Source organism: Tursiops truncatus, chromosome 1 (assembly GCF_011762595.2).
Source record: "Tursiops truncatus isolate mTurTru1 chromosome 1, mTurTru1.mat.Y, whole genome shotgun sequence".
Classification (NCBI taxonomy): Eukaryota; Metazoa; Chordata; class Mammalia; order Artiodactyla; family Delphinidae; genus Tursiops; species Tursiops truncatus.
In genome coordinates, this window is record NC_047034.1 from 122,836,665 (window position 1) to 122,854,888 (window position 18,224).

Sequence of the window (18,224 nt, forward strand, 5' to 3'; positions counted from 1 at the left end):
ACTCGCCTTTTCCCTCCGCCCCACCCTGCCTTCACTCCCAAGGGCAAGCAACCTTTGATTTCAATATCTCAGATGCACTGAGATAGTGGAAGAGTGAGGTAGTGAGTGGCTGCCACCTGCCTCTAGTCACTTTTGCCCTAGCTAACTTTTTTTTTTTTTTTTTTTAATGAAGGGGAAGAATTTAGGCGGGGGATGGGGGTAGGTTTGTAGTTGGGATTTCTTTATTTTTGAATTCGACCATCTGATTTTATTTTGTTTTCCTGTACCTATCCCCTTAAATCTCAAGGCACTATTAGTTTTATAGTTTCAGTGTGCCCCTGGGGACAGAGCAGCTTGGTCCGCTCATGATCATGCTAGAGTCCCGAAGCAGAAAGGGAAAAATGTTCAGGCTCATCTATGCAACGGGAGAGTGTTCTGCTTAGATTGCTCAGCGTCAGGTGAATGACACTTGCCAGGGTTACAAAAGAGCTTCAGGAGGAAGACCTGGTCCTTGCACAAGCTTCTGTGGATGGAGAAGGGGGAGGGCCGGCGCTCAGGTCCGCCTTGGCAACTTGGCTGAGGTGGGGTAGACCAGGGAGACACTGTAGCCCCCGCCGCCCACGGACGCTCCTCTGGCAGAGAACCGGAGGAGGCGCGGAGCCGGGCACGGCGGCCTGGCTGGGCGTCCGCTCTGGCCAGGAGTTGGAACATTTCGAGAGGAGTCCTTCGGGGGATTTGCCGAGCCCAGGCGGCCAAGGCATTGGTCGCGCAGCAGCCGAGAGAGGCGCTCAGTTTCTGCCGCATCCCCTCCCACAGCACTTTGGCCGACACCCACGGGCGCCCCGCCCCACTCGGGCTTATAGGACCGGCCGGGCACCTCCACACGCCTGGGAGCCGGACGCATCCCGGAGCCGACTGCGCGGCTGCCTGTGTCTCCGGAAAGACCCGCCGCCGCTGCCGAAGTGGCGAAGTGAGGCGGCGGCTGAGCCCCGCATCATGGAGGGCAGCTCCGCCGCGGCCCCAGCCCCAGCCCCAGTCTCCACCGACAACCGCCGCCTCCCGCGTCCGGTCTGCCGGCTCCCGTCGCTGCTCTCAGGGCTCCGTTCCTTCCTCACCTCGAAGACAGTATGAAGGAGACGCGGGGCCATGAGAGTTCCCCTTCCTGCACGCGCCTCAACCAATCCTACACCGGCATCTGGGCGCCGCAGCGCTCCGCTGAGACGCGGAGCAACCTAACGCGTCCCGTGGGGCCCGGCGAGGATTTCGGCTCGGTGTCTGTAGCCTTCCCGATGACCATGCTGATCACTGGCTTCGTGGGCAACGCGTTGGCCATGCTGCTCGTGTCTCAGAGCTACCGGCGCCGGGAGAGCAAGCGCAAGAAGTCGTTCCTGCTATGCATCGGCTGGCTGGCGCTCACCGACCTGGTCGGGCAGCTGCTCACCAGCCCGGTCGTCATCGTCCTGTACCTGTCCCACCAGCGCTGGGAGCAGCTTGACCCGTCTGGGAGGCTGTGCACCTTCTTCGGACTCATCATGACCGTCTTTGGGCTCTCTTCGCTCTTCATCGCCAGCGCCATGGCCGTCGAGCGGGCGCTGGCCACCCGGGCGCCGCACTGGTACTCGAGCCACATGAAGACGAGCTCCACCCGCGCCGTGCTGCTCGGCGTGTGGCTGGCGGTGCTCGCCTTCGCCCTATTGCCGGTGCTGGGCGTGGGTCAGTACACCATCCAGTGCCCCGGGACGTGGTGCTTCATTAACACCGGGGCAGGGGGCAATGGGACTAGCCCTTCGCACAACCGGGGCAACATTTTCTTCGCTTCTTCCTTTGCTTTCCTGGGGCTGTCAGCGCTGGCAGTCACCTTCGCCTGCAACTTGGCCACCATTAAGGCCCTAGTGTCCCGCTGCCGGGCCAAGGCCACGGCGTCGCAGTCCAGCGCCCAGTGGGGCCGGATCACGACCGAGACGGCTATCCAGCTCATGGGGATCATGTGCGTGCTGTCGGTCTGCTGGTCGCCGTTGCTGGTAGGTAGTTGCAGGGCGTGGGGAGTTCGGGGTGGGAGCGTGCGCGCCGGCGGGCAATGGAGACTTTTGGAAATGGCAGCACCTGCAGGGATGTGTTTGCAAGCACAGAAGTTTGGAGAGGGCTCTGCCTGTGCCATCTTGGTCGCGGGTTCAGAGCTGAGCTCCTCACTTACTTGCTGAGCCCCTTCCAAGTGCCAGGCATCGCATTAGGCTCTGATTGTACACGCATGGGGACCACAGGGCTGCTCACGTTCTAACCGGAGAGAGTAAGAGGATACCCAGGTATCATTTCAGTGCTTGTGCAGAAATAGAGGTTTCTCCCGGGTGCATTGGGAGCAGGATGGCGATGACAACGGTAGCTCGGTGCTCTGGGTGTTCTCCTATTTCAAATACCTCTCGCAGGTTGAGTCGATTTTCAGTCTGCAGAAGTACTTTACCTGCGACCCACTGCAGACAGGCACAGCCGTCTTGCAGTCTCTGAGCCACTGCTTGCCCTCCCGGAGCAGCCAGCGCTCACGTTGCTTACAGGCTCACTCCTGAAGGGAGGCAGGACAGTGAAGAAGCATCCTGCCGCTCAGGCAGCCTCAGCCCCTTCGAATTGTGCTGCATCCTCTCCCTCTAGGAAATGCTTGAACCGACAGTCAGCCAGTGGGCCCTGAGACTTGGTAACTCCCCCTGACCAGCCTTTGCTTGTCCTTGTGGCTACCGCGCAGGGCTGATGGCAAGGCCAATCCTGGGATAGGAAGTAGAGGTTCCTGCACTTCTTGGCTCCCCACGAGGGCCACAGCTCGGGAGCAAGTGAGTTTCCACATGCTCCTAGTCTAACGCTTTCTCTTACATTCGTACTTTCCATGTTTTCCTCTGGGATACTTTTAGCTAGACATTTTGTGTAAGTGCTGTTTACTAATTCCTGATGAATGGTTGCTTTTTTAGGCCCCAAGCAGCCTGGTTTAGTAGATGTTCCTGAAAGAGCGATCTGGTCACTGTGACAGGGTTATAACAGGTGATATATTGGACCTGGAAATTTATTAGACAGTTGTGAAAAACTCCTGAATCCCATGGCACGGTTTTCAGAACCCACCCATGTATATTTTTTCTTTTTGTTTTCTTTTCTTTTCTTCTGTGTTTTAAATTGTTTGGACAGGCACAGTGGCACCCAAGATCTTACTTCCCCCCACCAGGGATGGAACCCGTGCCCCCTTCATTGGCACCATGGAGTCTTAACCACTGGACTGCCAGGGAAATCCCATAGTTTTCTTTTTTTAATTGTGATAAAATACACATAACATGAAATTTGCCATTTTAATCACTTTTAAGTGTACAGTTAAATGGTATTAAGTATATTAACATTGTTGTGCACCATGTATAGTTTTAAATCCCTGCTATTTTATAAGAGAACTGTAGTTCCTTTTCCCTCTCACCCTCCCCTGCATTTGACAACAAAGATATTATAAAATACCTGTATTTAACTGGTGTAATATATCTAGAGCAGGAGTCTTGGCTCCCAATCAGTAATAGATGGTGACAAGGAGAGTTATGTTGGAACCTCATAGCCCACAAATCGCTGTAAGGTCTCAGTTCTGCATTCCGGGAGCTAGAACCTAGGCTGATGTCATCACCATGGCTTATCAAAGCCAGCACCAATTTTAGACATATTTACTTCTGTAGTGTGTAGGTGGCCAAATAGAAGGAAAAAAAGTTCTAAATAATAAGCACTTTGCTAAAGTTGATAATTAACATAACTTTAAAGGCAAACAGAGTATTTGAATTTTTCACAACAGTCATTTGAGGCCGACATATCTGAGTTTGTTCTATCACACTCTTTATATCTGTACTCTATATATCCAAGAAAAAAGGTAAATGATACAAATAAAATGCTTACTCATACAGTTAACCAGACTTATAGTTGATTTTTTTTTTAAGTAGAAGAGAAACTATGTAGTGTGGTTTTTATTTCAAAACTTTTGATCCTAATATGATAAGCATAGCAACCTTAGGAAGACTTTAGATAAGTTCTGAAAATTGCAATCTAGGATGGCCAAACTCACTCTCTTAAGAAAGACTGTATTTGGAATTCATCTTATTTAATTTCAATTAATAGCTGCAATTAAAATATTTGTTGGTTTGCTGCATTTTATCAGATACTTTATTCATTCAGTTCTCATAAAAACATTAAACTTAAATTCAACATGTCATCGTATCAAAGAGAAGAAATTCGTGGTTTCCAAAATAGGTATTTTTTAAACTAAAGGAAATTATTCTATCTTCTGTTTTGTGCACCATTGAAATTAAATCTCCAACTATCTTCAGAAAGATATACAGTACAAAGTTGGAATTATTTCAAAGGAAAGAAGCTGGCAAAACTGCTTTCTTAATAGGTTAGGGAATTATAAGAATGAAAACACTAGAATTTAGTGAATTGAATTTTCAGTGTATTAATGTTGAAGTGAGAGATTGTCTTTTATACTTTTTTCTAACTATAAAACATAGATTCCCTATTAGCTTTCTCTGAATTGGGCATAGGATACTAATCTAATTATCCAAACTCCTTACTTAAAAAGACCCTGAGTATATCTTATCTTGGAAAACTATCATGACTATAATAATATTCAGTTGTCATTGCTGAGAAACTTAGCAGAGTAGAGATACCATAATAAGAAAACATCCCAACTGCTACAAGTTCCTGCTATGCAAATACTTAAATTGAGGGTTTATCTACGGTGCAAACAAAAGCTTTTTTACCTTTTTTTTTTTCCAGAAACTTTACAAAGTACAATAGAAAATGTGAAATTAAGTGAGACTACAGTGGGAAATGATGTCACCGTTGGTAGATGGACTACAGTTCTTAGTCGATATTTATATGAGGCATCAAATTCTGTTGGAATCAGACAGTTGACTCAGCAATGCAATCTGTTTGACTTATTATTTTCGTTACATTTTTTGATGAACTCACCAAATAGTCCAGCTGTTTGACTTGAAGCCAAGTTTCCAGAAGCAGGAATAACCTGAGGCTGTTGTTTAGAGGAAGCCATGACTACATTTTATACTTTTGTACACCTGGTACTCCTCAAACAGGTAGAACGTGGGCTGTAGCTGTCTTAAAAATAGTAGATGTAAAGCTAACTATCAACATTGTGAAAAGAGAGGTATGAGGAAGAGTTTCTTGTCTACAACTTTGGAACTGGATAAAAGCAGTCTTAGAAACTTTTGCCTTTAATCTTGAACTAGCAAATTCCCTGCTCAACATCCACAGATGCCGACAGGGATGCTTTGATTCAAGGAGATGTTTTGCAATATAGATGTAAGTTTTCTTTTAATTTAAGGTTATATTTTGACAAAGGAAATTTGTCTTAAATATACTTCATGTGATAAATAGATGCAATACATTATTTTACAGAAGTAATGCTATTTTATAGTATTAAAAATATTATCAAATTGCTAATTTTCTCTGCCTATTAATTTCTGCCATGTTCAGGATGTTGCTTCAGGGAAAATGATTAAACATGTGAATCGACATTATAGGAAAAAACTTCTATAATTTGTTTTTATAAGAATTGAGATTACTCAGACTTTTTTTTTTTTTTGAGTTTACTACAATACATTTTAAGCACTATGGAAGGGATATTAAGTAGACTTATTAACAACTGGTCAAAGCGTTATAATCTGTTCAGAGAAGTAGAATTCCTACATTTATGAGTGAAAAACTTAGAGAACAATACAAGATTGGATGTAATTAATAGTGCCTTTGGCTCTGGGAAGAAAGTCTCTCTGAATTTGCCAGAGTAGGCTTCCAGGAAGAACTGGGATGGCATAGCTTGACCTCATGGCTGAGAATGTGTGTGTCTGTGGACCCAGCCCATGAATACAGAGGGTGCACACTGGAACCACGGGAGGAATGGTTTGAAAAGGTTCCTGTGGCCGGATTGAGGTAGTTAGGATGAACACAGGATGAGGACTGTGTTCTCTTGCCAGTAGGCCATAGAACCTTTATTTTGGGTTTTTGAATAGGGGGATGAGTTTTGAAAACATTGGCAGGGCTGTAGTGTGTGGATAGATTTGGACTGGAAGATGGGAAAGTGAGATCAGTTACAACTTGCTTCTGCAGGTGGGTTAGGCTCTAAGAGTAGATACTGTGGGAAGAGATAAGTCAGAGAAAGAAAGGTAAGAGAGAACTAATGCTGTTAGAAATGGTCAATTTAAGGAGTGATTGATTCACCAAACATTTCTTACACATCTACTGTGTCCTATTCTTTGAGGTGAATATTTTCACATATATTACCTCATTTAACTGCATGCTGTGAGATTGCCACTATTTTCTACATCATTCAGATGAAGAACTCAAGTATAAAGAATATTAGAACCAGATTTCTAATTCAAGATATCTGACTCTGAGTTTATTTTTAATTTTTTATTGTTGTCGTTGATCTGTTTGTTTAGCTTAGATAAAGGCCAAGAATTCTGATCCTAATAGTAGTACTGGGCAAGTTATGTATCCTCTTATCTGTAAAGTGCAAAAGTAGAGCTAATATCTAAGGTCTTTTTCCATTTGTTATGCTCAGGAGAATTATGAGAGATTTGGGAGAATCATAGTTTAATGATCCAGAATGAGAAGTTTGGGAAGGAGACTGCTTGGTCAATTGTTTTTTTATAAGAATGGGGGCTTCTAGGGTTTTGGGACACCATGCATATGGAGATGGCAGATTATCTAAATGATATATCCAGAAGCAAGTATAACTTGAAAATTAATGGCATAAATCAGGGCTTAAAAATGTAGATTTTTTAAATTTTGAGTTTGTCAGAGAGAGCCAAGAATTAAACAAATTCTTAAGCCATCATATTTGAAGAAATTCAGATGGTCTAGAGTTGTAGCATAATTGTGACTCCCTGGCCTTTCTCTTTTGAAAAAGCTGTAAAGGTCAATAACTCAATTATGAAAGTTTCCATAGGATCAGTTTTCTGGGAATAACACTCAGGAATATGCACTACAGGCATTTGTAACAGAGGATGATTGATGATTCGTCTGGGGGAGCCGAGAGGTAGTAGTGAGGGGTACTGGGTGTCGTGTTTCAGTTTTTAGTCCTTGCCTTACAGTGTGGGAAAGCAGGGAGGGAAGTCCTCCCTCAAACTCCTCACATACGGGTAGCATTTTTATAATCCACCAGGATTCGACATGCATCTCATTCTTGCCTTGCAACTCTTAAGATCTACAACTGTAGCATGTCACATTCTGAATCCCCCTTTTCCCCTCAATTCCTTATCATAGAGGTAAGTAAGAAGTTTGTATTTCAACTCCTACCATGCTTCTTGAGGATTATTACATGGCCTCTCAAGTCCCCATTTTCCCTAGAATATTCCAGTTTTCATAGATTAATGAAAGTAACCAAAGAAGGAACCTAATTTTGGGGATTCCTCTTATATCTTGTCTCTTGAGTATATGTCAACTTTTTAGAGTAAACATAGTAATTCATTCTTACATAGAAATGACAGTTGAACAATGTGTGACTTTTTTCATGAGAGGGACACATGCACACGGAAGTAGCACTATGGAATGATGAATCTGTTCCCTTTACTCAGAACACTTTTGTCTCCATTTTCCCACTTTACACTTCACCCCTCAATCATTCAGCTATTGCTGCCGAGCAGTCACCCATCTTGGACTGGTTAAGTTCCCAAGTTAGCAGTCACTTTGTTAGAGGAGCCTTGATTGATCCTCTCTAGAGGATCTTATTAACTGAATATCTGAGCACGTAAATCAAAAGACAGCGTCTGGTCCCAGTGACATACGTAATTCATTGTGTGACCTTAGACAGTTTACTTGATATCTTTGGGAACTATTTTCCTTTTTTTTTTGTAAAATAAGAGTAAAAACACCTACTCAGCCTATTTCACAAGATTGTAATGAAAACCAAAATAAATGTATGTGAAAATAATAGGGAATATTTCTTCCATATTAGGAATACTACTATGATGTTTTACTGGATGATAATGTTGACTTCTTGTCTTCAGATAGAACTTCCCCCCAGGAAACTGGAGAAAAGAGACAAGTGATGTTTCATAGCTTGATTAGTTATAGTTAACTGGTGGGGAAATGTGGTGGAGAATGTGACTTTTGAGAAAAAAATAGAGAAATGCAAATCAAAACTACAATGAGATATCATCTCACACCAGTCAGAATGGCCATCATCAAAAAATCTAGAAACAATAAATGCTGGAGAGAATGTGGAGAAAAGGGAACCCTCTTGCACTGTTGGTGGGAATGTAAAGTGATACAGCCACTGTGGAGAACAGTATGGAGGTTCCTTAAAAAACTAGAAATAGAACTACCATATGACCCAGCAATCCCACTACTGGGCATATACCCTGAGAAAACCATAATTCAAAAAGAGTCATGTACCAAAATGTTCATTGCAGCTCTATTTATAATAGCCCGGAGATGGAAACAACCTAAGTGTCCATCATCGGATGAATGGAGAAAGAAGATGTGGCACATATATACAATGGAATATTACTCAGCCATAAAAAGAAACGAAATTGAACTATTTGTAATGAGGTGGATAGACCTAGAGTCTGTCATACAGAGTGAAGTAAGTCAGAAAGAGAGAGACAAATACCATATGCTAACACATATATATGGAATTTAAGAGAAAAAAAAATGTCATGAAGAACCTAGGGGTAAGACAGGAATAAAGACTCAGACCTACTAGAGAATGTACTTGAGGATATGCGGAGGGCGAAGGGTAAGCTGTGACAAAGTGAGAGAGAGGCATGGACATATATACACTGCCAAACGTAAGGTAGATAGCTAGTGGGAAGCAGCCGCATAGCACAGGGAGATCAGCTCGTTGCTTTGTGACCACCTAGAGGGGTGGGATAGGGAGCGTGGGAGGGAGGGAGACGCAAGAAGGAAGAGATATGGGAACATATGTATATATATAACTGATTCATTTTGTTGTAAAGCAGAAACTAACACACCATTGTAAAGCAATTATACTTCAATAAAGAAAAAAAAAGAAAAAAGAAAATAAGAAAAATGGTGCATAAATTTTTACAAGGTACTGTAATTCATTCCTCCTCTTCTCCCCCTGTCGCCATCAATCTTCTGCATTCTCTCAGCTCTGGAATGCTTTCGCCCACACAGCTGCCAGGTAACCCTCTAAATCTAAAACATGCTGGATCCCATCTCACCCTTCCCTTGAATGTGGAGGAGTGCCCACTACCTCGTGCTCTGAAGGCCTCTGTCTAGAATGTGTCTCTTGTCTTTCCAGTCAGGGACGTGGTGTGCTCAGACCTGTCCTCATGTAAATGAGTCAAATTAATTGTGCATCTAGTTGCTGTCCTAGGTCAGATTACTCTGCAGACCTCTTAAGGATAGAACCTGTGCCTTGGTTGTCCTCATCTCTTCACAGGTGATCAGGAATGTTGGGACTGCACAGAATCTCCACCACTGACTCACAGCCCAGAACTGTGTTCACACAAGCCTTAAATCGGACCACAGCATGAGAAACACAAAGTTGTAAACTGCCTCACAGTTAGACCAGGTCCTGACAAGACATTAATATTATTTGCAATCTGCAAGTAGCACAAAGTGTAATTTTCCCATCCAATGGCCCTCCCAGACTCTTGGGCAACATTTATAAAGAGGACATTTCAGTGGCTGATCTTGTCACTTATTCAAAATCTATATATTATTTTACCATACTGATTTTTATGATAGGTGTTTGAGGACTGTAAATCTAAAAATGAAAGATGCTGGCAGAGACAGAAGAGGAGGTTTGATTTTTCACACTTTAATTCTGTTAGAAAGAAGGAAATTAGATACTAATTAAGGTAAGAGTCATGTAATATACGTATAGGATAAATTCTACACCAAATAGCATTACTATTTTTAAAAATCTTGATAATACAAAGACAGAAGGCCAAATTGGAACTGGAAGCCTATTTATTTTAAGCAATTATTTAATAAAAATAAAGTATAATTTTAAAAATACACTTTTTACTAATCTTTTATTTCCTAAAAGTAAATTTGATTTTTCTGTCCCTCTTTCTGAATACTCAGTGTGTCATTTTCTGTGGTTGAGAATATGCTGCTCTTGGTGAAATTCATGAAAATTTGGAAAAAGGAGTATGTTGTTAATGCTGAAAGAGAGATTCTGAAAGATAGGGCATGTCTTGAAAAATTCACCAGACAGTAGAGTGGAGCTTTCATTGTGGTCTTGATGTATGACATTTCCCTGATAACATCCTGCTACCAACCACCTTGTTTGGGTCAAGTAGAGCACACACATCCATATTTCCCCAAATAGACTATTGCCTCAGCAGTCAAAGGCACAAACAGCAGTTAGTGACCTCTGCCTGTGTTTCGTAAGAAGAGCAAGAGAAAGTGGTTGCTTCCATGTCCTGGCTATTGTAAATAGAGCTGCATGGACCTAGAGTCTGTCATACAGAATGAAGTAATTCAGAAAGAGAAAAACAAATACTGTATGCTAACACATATGTATGGAATCCAAAAAAAAAAAAAAAAAGGTTCTGAAGAACCTATGGTCAGGACAGGAATAAAGACACAGATGTAGAGAATGGACTTGAGGACATGGGGAGGGGGAAGGGTAAGCTGGAGCTGGGACGAAGTGAGAGAGTGGCATGGACATATACACACTACCAAATGTAAAATAGATAGCTAGTGGGAAGCAGCCACATAGCACAGGGATCACCTCGGTGCTTTGTGACCACCTAGACGGGTAGGATAGGGAGAGTGGGAGGGAAGGAGATGCAAGAGGGAGGAGATATGGAGATATATGTATATGTATAACTGATTCACTTTGTCATACAGCAGAAACTAACACACCATTGTAAAGCAATTATACTCCAATAAAGATGTTTAAAAAAAAAAAAGAGAAAGTGATGGAAGAAGCAGGTGAGGGCCATAGAATAAGGCACTGGAAGGCAAGAGCCCAGGGTTCTCATCTTGGCTTCTTTACCACAGGATAAAAGTCACTGTATCTTTCTGGTTTTCCCTTTCCTCATCAGTAAGATAAAACAGTTACCACTCTAACCTTCCTTCCGGTTCTGACTTCCTGTGGCTCGAAATAAATAAAATTGTTCCTTTTGGACATACTATATTAAATATGTGGGGGAACATACCCAAAGACTTCTTAAGAAAAATCATAGAAATGTATGAAAATGGACAGAGTAGATCATGCATTCTGTTATACAATTATTCTGTGAATATTTACTGCTTGCTACGTGCCTGCCACTCTGGTGATACGGTGGTGACCAGGGCTGACGCCTACGGTTGTAGGTGCTGAACGGTTACATGGCTCTAGGGGGCACTCTTCATATCATGTTCTATGTGCATGACAGTCCTTGTGGAGCAGGGTGCCATCTGTGCTGTACTTGGTAGCCCTGAGAGTGAGCCAAGCAGACATGTTAGCTTCTTCCATGAAGCTTTCAATCCACTAAGGTAGACCGACAGTGAATAAACAATCCTTCCAATAAACAAATGTAACCAGTCTGATGGGTCATTACCCTGGTTGCTTTCACTGCCACGTGGTTCAGCTTTTGCAGGTTGGCCTTGTCTGGGCTGAAGGGCAGTGCTGGTCCACTGCTGCTGTGAGGCCCTGATGGATCACGTCCCTGTCCAGGCTGTAGTTGGTCCGTGCTTGGGCGCAATCATTAGAGAGCACATTAATTCACACCCATAACTTCAGCCCCAAAGCTCACCAGCAATTCCCTGGAGCGCAACCACTGTGCTACAGGATAAGGACCCAGAGAGTAGCTGACCTCAGGCCACATACTGCCTGGAACCAACCTTCCCTCTTGGATCCTTAGGCTCTGGGTTGTACTCAGATCATCCCCACACAAGTTTGTCTTTCTCTTCCAGTAAATTTTCTTTTAAGGCTTTCCATGTCTTTTCCCTCTACTGAATGTAGCCAAAGTTACTGTGCTTTAAGTTTCTTGGCTTCAGATATTGGGAGAGGAGGTTAGATTTCTCAGCCTTTTTTTTCCAGAAAATATGATGGTCTACGTCTTCCCAAGTGATCAGCAGTTTATACCATGTGTGTTGCATGGATTTTCCTTTGTTGTACCACACAAGTTTCCACTGTGTAAATCTACTCATTCTACATTTACCAAAGTAAATGTTTCTTACTTCTGTAACATCTGCTCCAATGTGACTTGCTCTGCCCACCTGAACAGAGAAGAGGGGGCAGCTTCTGACATTCCCTTACATACATCATTAAAACAATGGGTGTGTTATGAAGGCAAGAAAAAGGTGCTTTGGGAAAGTGTCAAAGAGGACCTTCTCTTGATGTATTGGTGGATGCAGTGGTGGTTAAGGAGGGCTTCCCTAAGAAAATGTCATTTATGGTGAATCTTGAAAGATGTTACTTGAGGAAGAAAGAGCAGCTTGCAAAGCCATCAGTGTAGGAAAGAGCTGGAAACATTAGAGTAACTTAAAGAGGGCCAGATGGGTACATTAGAGTGAGTAAAATGGGCGGTGCCTTTAAGGTGAAGCCAGGGAGGTAGACAGGGCCAAACCATATAGAACCCTGTCATTTTTGTTTGGGAGTTTATAGATTTTTATCTCAAGTATGATGGAAAACAACTAGCTTTGAGTAAGGGAGTGATTTGTTCTGTTTTGTGTATTAAGAAGGTCACTCAGGTTGCCTTATGAATTAAAAAAGTGAGGCATCAGAGCCCTTGAGTACTGAGGTCAGTTGAAGATGTAGAGACATTAATAAGGATAAACTTTTTTTCCTTAAGTGTTGCTTTGAAAGGAGAGACATAGCTTGGTATAGAATTGGCAGTGGGAGTGAGAGTCAGTGCAGAAGCATAGAGGGAAAAATTGAGCCAGGTGTGCTGGAAATGGTAAGCAAATCTGTTTTTGTTGAAGTATGCTTGAGAAAGTCAAGAAATATTATGAGTCAAATAGGGACTGAGGGATAAGGGAGGGAGGAGTGTGTTGGTAGATTGCCTTGAAAATTAGAAATAGGAATTTGTATTTCATCTTGCACAAGCTGTATTTCTTGTCTATACTTCTGTTGTATGTTTGTAAAATAAGAAGGTTGACCTTATAAAATCTCTTGGTTTATAAAAGGTCATTTAGTAAAACAAATGTTTTGTTTGATCTCTTTCTAGAATATTCTTGATGAAATTGTCCAAGCTTTGTTTGAATACTTTACTTGTAGGAAATTTATTGCTTTTTAAGGGGCACAAAAATTTTTCTTAGAGGCAAGCATTGTGCTAGTTTCTTTCTTTCCTTCTTTCTTTCTTTTCCTTTCTCTCTCTCTCTCTCTCTCTCTCTTTCTTTTATGATCAAATGTAATAATATATGTAAAACACTTAAACATCATATCACACTAATAAGCACTTAATAAATGTTAGCTTCATTATCCCACTTCCGACTTGTGACAGATACTTCTTCTCCTCAGTTTCCAGAAGTCATCACTATTATGATTTTCCAGAACACTGTTTTAGTATTGTTTGTGTGTATATTACAAAATGGTGTCATATTATACATATTATTCTGCAGTTTTCCTTTTTTCAATTAACAGTGATGTTTTGTGATTTATCCATGTTGACACAAATGAATCTAGTATATTCATTTTAAGTGTTTTTAATATATTATATAAAATATAAATACTATATATTTATTGTATAATACAATATATACAATATAAAATACTACTGTGTATCATTTCTTTTTTAATTCTATTTTTAAATTTTATTTATTTATTTATCTATCTATTTATTTATTTTTGAGGATCTGGAAACAACATTAGGCACACAGTAAATTCTCACCCTCTAACATATTCTTTTATTATTATTATTAATTTTTTTCTTTTTACCTTTTGACCCATTTCTCTCACCCTCACCCTCACCTCTGTTAACCACCCATCTGTTCTGTCTGTCTCTGAGCTTGGTTGTTGTTATTTTTTTAGATTTTACATGTAAGTGAGAACATATGATATTTGTCTTTCTCCGACTTATTTCACATGGCATAATGCCTTGGAAGCCCATGCATTTTGTCACAATTGGCAAGTTTTATTCTTTTTTCATGACTGAGTAATACTCCATTGTGTGTGTGGGTGTATCTTCTTTATTCATTCATCCATCAGTGGGCACTTTGTTTCCGTATCTTGGCTATTGTAAATAACACTGCAGTGAACATGAGCATGCATATATCTTTCCAAGTTATTGTTTTTGTTTTCTTCGATAACTACCCAGAAGTGGAATTGCTGGATTGTATGGTAGCTCTATTTTTAATTTTTTGAAGAACCTCCATACCATTTTCCACAGTGGTTGCACCAATTTACATTCCCACCAACAGTGCACAAGGGTCTCCTTTTCTTCACATCCTCACTAGCTCTTGTTAATTCTTATCTTTTTGATAATAGCCATTCTAAGAGGTGTGAGGTAATATCTCATTGTAACTTTGGTTTGCATTTTCCTGATGATTAGTGATGTCGAGCGTCTTTTCATGTGCTTTTTGGCCATCTGTATGTCTTCTTTGGAAAAATGTCTATTCAGATCCTCTGCCCATTTTTAAATGATTGTTTATTTGCTATTTAGTTGTATGAGTTCTTTATGTATTTTGGTTATTAGTCCCTTATCAGATATACAGAATTACAGAATTCTGTAATCAGAATTACAATTTTTTTTTCCATTCAGTTGGTTGCCTTTTCATTGTGTTGATGGTTTCCTTTGCTGTGAAGAACTTTATAATTTGATGTAATCCCACTTGTTCATTTTTGCTTTGGATGTCAGATTCAAAAAATCATCACGAAGGCTTATGTCAAAGAGCTTACCACCTATGTTTTCCTCTAGGAGCTTTATGGTTTCAGGCCTTACATTCATGTTCTGGGCTCTTTCTCACAAATAATTTTCTTTATTTCTTACAACAACCCTATGAGGTTCCAATATACAGATAACGAAGAAACCAAAGCTAAAAGAGGTTGAGTGATTCATTCAAGGTAACACTCAACGTAAGTAGTCAAACTGGGAATCAATGGCCAAGCTCTTTTCTCCAAGCCATGGTGACTCAATGTAGCCCAATTCATCTTGAGCTGTTCTTTCTATTAGAAAAATTTAATTTCCCTTATATTGGTTGAATTGGAGTATTGCTAATTCTTGTCCTTGGTTTATGTGGAACAATACTAAATTTAATTAGAGATATCTTTTATTTTTAAAGTTATATGACACTATACTTCTAAGTTAGGTATCAAGGAGTTCTACTAAATCAATGTAAATAAACAGTAAAATAACATGAAGTTATCTTGACAATGTCAGGGGCAGGAGCCATGATGTGTTAATTCATTTAAGTGACACTTTATTGAATATCAGTTGTGTGCGAGGCACTGTGCTACAACCTGACAGAACAATGGCATGGTCCTTGTCCTCAAGGAATGTGTTGTTTATTGAATGATTCCCTGGAGAAACTTGAGGTTGTGACTCAAAAAAGCAACATTATTTTCCATGTCAATTTTGAATATAGGAAAAAAGCTGGGGACCATTCAGAATTTATCCATTCATGCATTCAGTGATTGTTTATTGAGTAACTACTATGTGTTAGGCACAGTTCTAGGTGCTGGAAATATAGTAGTTAAATAGGCAGACTAGTTTCCTGCTCTCGGGGAACATGCATTCTAGTGGAAGGAGAAAGTCAATCACTAAATTAGATGAAAGCCAGATTGTGATAAATACTGTTGAGAAAATAAAGCAATGTGATGTGATAGAGGGAGCCTGGGAAACTTTTGTAGATGGGGTCTTGAGAGAAAGGTGCCTCTTAAATGAGAGGTAACATTTAAGCTGAGATCTGAGAGAAAGGAAAGAACCAGGTATGAATGATCTCCAGGAAGAACATTCTAAGCAGAAGGAACAGCAAAGGCCCTCACCTCAAGGTGGGCTCAAGGGATAGAAAGAAGTCCAGTGTGGCTGAAGTGAGATGAACATGGAGAGAGTAGAGTACCATGAATTGAGGTCAGAGACCGTGTTGGGATCCAGATTGTGTGAGGCCATGCAGAGGAGTTTTGATATGATTTTAAGAGAACACTGGAAGACTTGAAGCAAGGGAGTGACATTATTGGATTTACATTTTTAAAAGACCCTTCTCAAAGCTGTGTGAAGACTGGATTGCAGAAAGGCCAGAGTGGGAGCAGGGAGACCAGATAGAAGGTGTTGAAGTTCTCCACGTGAGGGTCGATGACAGCTGAGGCTGGAGTGGAGAAGTGGATATATTCACATAGAGCATTTTGGAGATAAGAGTTTATAAGACATTCTGTGATTTCTCTAACCCTTGTCCTGTAACTATGACAAGAAATAGGGTCCTGTCTTCCTCTCTGAGCCTCTGGTAGGGAGGTGGCTATCTGTCCACAAATGACTTTCCTTGTGACTCCTTAAAATGGAAGTGACCGCGCTAGGCTTACACAGCTAGCAATGGGCAGATTTAGGATTAAGTTCTATCTAATGGGCGCTATTTTTTTTTTTGTTTTCTGAGATGTGAATTGGAATAGTCAGAGAGAAAGGGAAATAAGCAAAGTTTGCTTATACAATAGTAGGATGTTATAAGAATCATCATCCCCAAAGAAGATCCAGACCAAGCTAAAGCAAGCTAGTTTAAGAAAAAAAAAAAGAGTGGGGGGAGGATTTCTTGATTTACATAAATTGCTGGGGGTGCCCAGAGTGGAGGTGGCCTTGTGGAAGACAGAAGCCAGGACTCTCTCTTTCTGTATCTCTCACTTTGACTTCTTGCCTGTGTCAGAATCTCCAATTCAGGCTCTGCTTCTAAGGAACCAACCTAAAATATAGCTTTGCAGCTCATTGGCCAAGTCCCATATACTTTTTTTCAGAGCTTTAGGTTAATAGGTTTATATTTACAGCCTGCATGTAGGGGTTTAATTTTGCCTTTGTAGCAATACAGTATTTCAGTGACAATGTCTTCTTGAAGGGCTGTTTCAACAAATTTCTTTTCCTTCCTTCCTTCCTTCCTTCCTTCCTTCTTTCCTTCCTTCCTTCCTTCCTTCCTTCTTTCCTCCCTCCCTCCCTCCCTCCCTTCCTGCCTCTCTTCCTCTCTTCCTCCCTTTGGCCCTCCCTCCCTCACTCCTTCTTTCTTCTTTATTATTATTTTTTTTTGTAAGTACAAGAAACAGTTATACATGACATAAAGTTTCAGGACCGCACTTCATCTTCAAAGACTATTGTGAGTTTTGTTAAGCTATGATAAAAGATTTAGGCTCAGAGAATTGTCCAGAAGTGAGCTAATAGTGTAATGTGAAGTTTCCAATGGAACAGAGGTAGCTGTATAAGGCTCTGAAAGCTCACAAATATGCCATCAACACCACAGTGAGGCAACAGGAGAAGAAAAAGGAAGCTCTTTCTTGATTTTTCCATGAAGGGTGAATTGCAGTCTGGGTTTGATGTTAATCTGTGACTTCCTCTTTATAAATCAGTGGATGTGCTAACAGCCCACAGGCTGGGTGGCATATTTTTGAATTTACTTAATGGTAATAATTTCCTCCAGAATAGATTAAGGATTTGCCTGGATCCAGAAGTAAATTTCTTAATTTCTTCTCTTTTGTTCTATAAAAGATATTAGGGAACACCTTGATTTTTTTTTCTTTAGCATCTATTTGTAATTAAATTCTGCTGTAGATCAATTTCAGGAAGTGTGGAAATATCCTCTGACATCAGATCTCTTGTCTTCTCCCTCAACTTGATTCTTGGTTGCAAACAGCAGAATCTGACTCCAAGCACAAAGGGCCTATGTGAAAAGGATATCGGAGGGAAAGCTGGCAGGCCAGGTTTAGGAGAGGCAGGACACAGATTATTCTAGATACTGAGCATGAGGCCACACTGCCAAGATCTTGCTGCAAAACAGTTTGCTGTGTGCTGCTAGGATGAACTACAAACTCCATTGCTTTTTGTGTCTCTGTGTCCTGGGGGCAAACCTGACTGCTTCCCCCCCCCCACCCCCGGCTATATGAAGGGGTTACTAGAAGAAGGATTAGGCACGTGCAGCAACTTGTTTTTGAAGTAGGAACTGATAGTGAGAGGTATATGCTGAGATTTCTCTCCCACCCAGAATATATAGAAAAAGTTTGTCAAAATTGGGGCATTAATAATAAAAGATGGGAGTTCACTGTTATCATCTAATTCATCCTTAGAAACATTATGACAGTAATGTTGTATCTTTCAACACCTGTGTGTGTTGTGTGTATGTGTGTGTTCATG

At 41.3% G+C, this 18,224-nt stretch overlaps 1 protein-coding gene across 5 annotated transcripts in view; it reads left to right on the forward strand.

The window, feature by feature from the left end:
* Positions 1 to 661: 661 nt before the first annotated feature.
* Positions 662 to 18,224, forward strand: part of PTGER3 (prostaglandin E receptor 3) — a 69,478-nt gene continuing 51,915 nt past the window's right edge. For 2 of the 5 annotated variants that reach the window (XR_012324268.1, XM_004312300.4), the window contains exon 1: positions 856 to 2,000. Coding sequence is in view for 4 of the 5 variants with exons in the window: in XM_004312300.4 (XP_004312348.1) it covers positions 1,107 to 2,000 (894 nt within the window). In the remaining variant the exon portion in view is untranslated. Of the gene's footprint in view, positions 2,001 to 18,224 lie in introns of all 5 variants that reach the window. The other 3 variants (XM_073788360.1, XM_019919528.3, XM_004312299.4) reach the window with 3 other exon arrangements.